The sequence below is a fragment of the Oncorhynchus clarkii genome, chromosome 1 (genome assembly GCF_045791955.1).
Source record: "Oncorhynchus clarkii lewisi isolate Uvic-CL-2024 chromosome 1, UVic_Ocla_1.0, whole genome shotgun sequence".
Taxonomy (NCBI): domain Eukaryota; kingdom Metazoa; phylum Chordata; class Actinopteri; order Salmoniformes; family Salmonidae; genus Oncorhynchus; species Oncorhynchus clarkii.
This window is the reverse complement of record NC_092147.1, coordinates 24114322-24120321: the sequence shown is the minus strand read 5'-3', so window position 1 is coordinate 24120321 and position 6000 is coordinate 24114322. Positions and strand designations below refer to the sequence as shown.

The window sequence follows — 6000 nt, the reverse complement described above, 5'->3', positions numbered from 1 at the left end:
GAGCCTGAATGCATCGTTAGTACTAAATAGGCATAGCCTTGAGACTTTGGGGATAATACATTTCTTCAACAGGAAATATAATTAAATCATTCCGTGAGAAAAAGCATGTCGGCACTGTGGAGATGATTCATCGAGTCCTGAGGCTCACATATTCACAGAAATGCACACAATAATTTATATAAAAAGATAAATGATTTGTGTGACCTGAAATGTATTGTGGAAAGCATTATAAAAGCCAAGAGAGATAAAAGGAGAAGAGGTAAATTGTGGGTGGACCAGGTCAATGTGAAAGAAGATAGAAGTTTGAAACTGTTTAATGTCTCTCAGGACGTTTATTTCCCATGCATAGTTTGGACAAGTGTGTAGTGGAACTGACAAAAGAAAGAAGAGAAGTCTGACATTCATTATTACTTTCCATTATTGACATTTGTAATCATTCACAAAATGTTTGAATTCATTTTAGTTCACGTGAAAAGGTTGAAATTGATCAGCAAGTCCTTCAAGGGATTAGTTTAGAAGAGGAAAAGTGCTCTAAAAACATAAATACCTTACAAAAAAGCCTCTAAAACGAAAACATTCAGCACATTTCAACAACACAGTGCAATATAAATGGGATTCAAAATGGTTTTCAGCACTGATTTCCTCGATTTGTGACTTGTTGAAAATGCTCATCTCTTTGAGAAAAGAGGAAGCAATGCAATTGTAAACACTCTTGGGTAAGATATGACTGATACAGCACTGTTCAAAACCACAACAGAGCAAAAATACTCAACTTTCAATTTCACCACCATTTTGTTTTCCAGTTTTTAGAGCAGAGAAACATCTGCCTGTGTAACACAGGGAAGGAAAGGGGACATCACAAGTAACATACAGATCCATTCAAATCATCATTAGAGGTGAGGATAGTGGAGCACAGAACAAACTAACTCAGTCCTACGGTAAGGCTGTGCCAGTATAGCAAGTTCTGACAGAGGAAAGATTGCATTTCGCAGGTCTATTCAACACCACATTGTAAACCAAGGATGCATGTGTGTTTGTGTTTTACACATGACAGTTTTAGGAGCCATCTACTGTGTACGTCTCTCAACAATCTGTGAAATATGTCTGCTGTCCTTGTCTGTCTCTCTCTTACACCTCCCGTTTTTCACTTTTTTAAAACTTCATTACTGGAAAAACAAACAGAATGAGCACACACTCCAAGACAGTGGTATTCAGACTTTTTCAACAAGGTCCCAAATCTTTCTGCCAGAATTCTTGCGACCCCACCCCAAATCTAATGACACAGCCTTAAAATCTGGAAAATTGTATCTTTACATCAACAAACAACAGCCTTCAATTCATTGCATTTTCATCTCTTCATCTCTCAAAATGAAAAGAAACCAATAAAATACATTTAATCAACAGTTTTATTTTCCTAATTGTCGTTCTCAAAAATATTTGTATATTGTCCCATACAATACTCTTAATTTTTTGTCCCCCCCCCCCCCCAAACAATGCCAATTCCCCCGACTTTGAATACCACTGCTCTAAGAGGTGTCAATAAATCCACATTGATTTAAACTGATCCCATGTCTAATTTAAGCATCACATAAGTCAGATGGTGGTAAAGCAGCAGCTGCAGAGTAGGGATATAATGATACAGTAGGGGGTTGGTGGGTTAAGGGTCAGGTCTGATGGGAGGGGGGGGGGGGCATAGAGGAAGAGAAAGTGCTGTGTCTTCATCCTGGTACTCAGGTCCAATCACCTTCCTTCTACCCAATAATAATACCAGTTTAAAACTTACATCAAATCGTTTATCTGGCAAAATAGGCTGTACCTAATGACCAAATACTGGAGGAAAACAGAAAAGTTCGAACCTTTCCCGATGAATAAAGAGCAGAAGAAAGAAATGCTGACAATAAGGAAAATAAGGTTCAATGTCATCCCAGTGATTACTGTGAAAGATATTACATATCTACACTTACAAAAACACCTTTACACGCCGAGATTGAAACAGTTCCTTTGAACAGTATGAAAAATATACAAATAAAAAATACAAATATTTTCAGACGCTAGGTAGATTTCTGTTGACATTAAATCAGTGAGGACTCAAAGATAAATAGTTCACATGTTTTCCTTCCATTAAGAGAATGTAATTGTGGTGTAGGAAAACCAAATCTATCCATTTGCAAATATTTCCTCTGTAATTGGTAGGCTAACCATGTGATACTCATTTCTGTAATTCAGCTAAAATGCTTTAGCTTTCTAGTTAGCAAAACAGCCAGTGTTCAAACAAAAGCATAAAGAATTATTTTAAAACATCATACACTATGCACAGGTAAGTAGAAATAAAAGAGTGGAGATAGTCAGCTCCACTAGAGGGCCCTGGGGGACAACAGTTGTCCCCACTCACTGACTGATCTAGAGCATCAACAGCTCAGGAAAAGCGAGTTTCATCATCAGCAAGAAATGCTCCAAACAATCATAATCAAATAAAGATGACTGTAATACAAACAATTCAATTAAACTTGCTCAGGAGACTAAATGTTGACTCTAAAGTCACATTTTCAACATTCTGTGGACCCTGGAGGTGAGAAAGAGGGCTGGGTTTCAGTTATTGAGGTGGGTGGGAAGGGATACGTGGGCACAACTGTGTGTGCAGGTAGCGCATCTCAGCTCTTAGTGTAATAGAAACTTTGACCCATAAGGAGAAATATGTTAACATAGTAACAATACCGGGAGCGGGAAGCGACCCAGTTCCTGGCGAGTAACAGTCACACTTTCAAACACATACAGTCCAGAGATGGTGCCATGCCTTGGTGGCACTGACAAGAATGGATAGCTGGGTTTGGGCCTTGGAGGGGACACAGACTGGGGCTCCATTCACTTGACGTGCTCAGCGCTGTGGGAGGAACAGTAGTACTTTTTGTGGGCTATGAACGTGGACAGGCTGCTGAACTTGATATTGCACAGCCGGCAGAAGCGGGTGTTACCGTTCTGCACAGGGGGGATCAGGAGGGTCTTGGGTGTGGGAGGGGCCGGAACAGGGAGTGGGAGACCCAGTGTGAGGGACGCCTTGTCTGGGAGCAGGGTGACAGCAACCTGGTGATTCAGAACCCCCACCTCTCTCAGCACCTCAGGCACAGGGGACACAGTCAGGGGGAGGGACCTGGTGGGAGACACAGCTGGAGGGGCTGCCTTGGGGGAGCTGCCACCCCCGGCATGGTGTCCCAGGGGGCTACCGTTCACCAGGGGAGAGGATGGGGAGACAGTGTCCCTTCTGATCCGGCCATTGATGCTGTCCCTGCAGGCTCGGAGGACCAGCTTGGGCGGAGTGGCAGGGGTCCCATCCCTAGGGCTCAGGCTGGGGCTGATGACGGCTGGCTGGCCCTCCAGGCTCAGGACCAGGCCATGCATGGATCTGAAGTGGTCCACCAGGTCACAGGTCACCGCCCTATTGGGAGGGCAGTAGGGGCAGACCACAGAGGGAGAGCCTGGGCCTTTGGCTGCAGGGACACTGTAAGGTGACGTAGCCTCAGAGCCAGAGCCAGGTAAGGCAGAGAGGTGAGGGCTGAGCGAGGCCCCCCGAGGAGCCTTCTCTGTGAGCAGCCCTTTGGCCTCAGAGTGGACGTCTGATCGCTCCAGGGCCCTGCTCTTGGGGGAGATGGATGCTGGTCTCTTCAGCCTATGGAGCGTCTCCAGAGTGTGGGGCTGCAGGGTGGTGGCTGGGCAGTAGTAGGTCTTGTGGGCCAGGTAGTTCTCAATGCTGTTGAAGCTAATGCTGCAGGCGGTACACTTGTGGTAGTCAGTGAGGGGCAGAGAAGGGATGCTGCTGCCCCGCGGGGCCTCCCTTAGACGGGGCCTCTTGCTCAGGTCAATGGGGCCGTCTCTGTCAGGGCTGGTACTACGGGAGGTGGCTGGACACAGGCCCAGAGCTAGGGCTGGGACTGGGGACTCCAGGACCCTCTCCACTGAGGCAGCAGCCTCCTGCTTCACAGCCAGGCTCAGGCCAGGGGCAGAGAAAGAGGCAGCAGCAGCGTTGGCCAGGGCCTCAGTCCGAGCCATGTGGATCTCATACATCTTCTTCCTCTTGCGTGTTCGGATGGGCTGAGGCAGAAAGGTAGCTTTGCCGGAGGTTGACCGCTGGTTGGACGGATCGTGGCGCGATGCGCAGTAGAAGCGTTTGTGGACTGTGTAATTCTCATGGCGGCTAAAGTGGATGTTGCAGGCCTGACAGAAGGTTCTGGTGGGGTCGTCCTCCTGGTCCTCTGCTGAGCCGCTGGGACTCTGGCTGCACTCGCTGGCCCGGCCTCCTCCTCCTCCACCCTCCCCCTCAGAGGAAGAGGAGGACACAGCCTCCTTCACCCCAGGGTTCTCACTCTTCACCTCCACCAGCTTGCCCTGCGTGGCGGTGCTGCCTGGAACAGGATCTGAGTCACTGGGGGAGGCTGAGGCTGCCCGACTACCTGATCCAGCCTGAGGGGATGAACCGTGTCCAACTGAGGGGACTGTGGCCCCCGACGACCCCTCCTTCACTGGGCCAGCCACGTCTCCCTGCTGGTGCCTGCTGGAGCAGTACAGCCTCTTGTGAACATAGAAGTTGTTGATGTTGTTGAAGTTGATATCACATTCGAAGCAGGTGGCCCCCTTCTGGACAGTGGTTGTAGTGCCAGCGGGGTAGAAGGCTGGCGCTGCCCCAGGGGGGACCTGGCCCTGCTTCAGCCGGCTGTGGACCATCTCAGACATCTTAGCCAGTATCTCTGAGGCCTGGGGTAGGATGGCTGGTTCCTGGCTGAACATGTACTGGGGTAGGAACACGTCTTCTCCAGGGAGCACTGAGCCAGCTCCTCCCAGATGGGCAGGGCTGGAGCCAGGGGTGGGGCTGGTTGGCTCTGCCTTCACAGCCACAGCAGAGGGACTCCTAGGGGAGGTGGAGGTCTGAGAGGAGCCTGTATCTCTGTGTCCACGGCTCTTCTCCACCCGCTCCTCCTCCATCTCCTCCTCCTGCCCCTCATTCTCAGAGTCCGAATGCGGCTCCTCTTTAATCCTGATGTCTGTGGGGAGCTGCTCAGGTGGGCTGCAGCCTCGCGGGGTGGCTGAGCTCCCATTGGCCCCAGGGCTGGAGGATTCAGGGTGGGGTACGCAGGCGGGGGGCTCCCTGTCAAGGTGCTCAGGGTGGTCGGCCGAGGAGGGGGTGGTCTGGCGGGGTGTGGGGCTCCTCTCGGCCGGGACCCTCACCTCCAGGTGTGTGCGAACGTGCTGCTGGAGCTGAGCAGGTGAGTCTGTGATGTGGCCACATACCTGACATTTCAACACAACACCGGAGTCTCCAGGACTTAGACCTGCCACAGAGAGTGACAGAGACATTTATTAGAAATGTGTTTCCTACTATTAAACATGACATGAAATCACTGGTGGTTATGCACTATAGCCTATAGGACCAAATCTTCATATACATACACTCCCAAATGTATTTATTTGGACAGTGAAGCTACAACTTTTAATTTGGCTCTATACTCCAGCATTTTGAATTTGAGATCAAATCTTTTATAAGGTGACTGTACAGAAAGTCCCCTTTTATTTGAGGGTATTTTCATATCTGTTTTACTTTTAGAAATGAATGCACTTTATGTATCTAGTCCCCCATCTGAAGGTGTTATAAGTATTTGGACAAATTCACTTATAGCGTATTACATTTAGTTAAAAGTGTAGTATTTGGTCCCATATTCCTAGCACTCAATGACAATATCTAGCGTGTGAGTCTACAAATGTGTTGGATGTAATAGAATAATAATGCTAGATGCCATTTAACAGACGCTTTTATCCAAAAAGACTTAGTAATGTGTGCATGCATTTTACAAATGGGTGCCCTCGGGAATCAAACCCACAACCCCGGGGGTGTAATCACCATGCTCTACCAAATGAGCCGTACAGGACCACAAGAATAAGAATACAGCTGTATATATATATATATGAATACATTAATGTGGATCCCTACCATGAGTACAGAAAATCATGAAT

The 6000-nt window shown here is 48.0% G+C and overlaps 1 protein-coding gene across 2 annotated transcripts in view; it reads right to left on the bottom strand.

Annotated features, from left to right (window-relative positions):
- Nucleotides 1-307: 307 nt before the first annotated feature.
- The window catches only part of LOC139392266 (zinc finger protein, FOG family member 1), a 98511-nt gene continuing 92818 nt past the window's right edge, over nucleotides 308-6000 (bottom strand). For both annotated transcript variants that reach the window (XM_071140170.1, XM_071140253.1), the window contains exon 9: nucleotides 308-5321. In XM_071140170.1, the coding sequence (XP_070996271.1) occupies nucleotides 2863-5321 (2459 nt within the window). In that variant the 3' untranslated portion in view covers nucleotides 308-2862. The remainder of the gene's footprint in view (nucleotides 5322-6000) is intronic.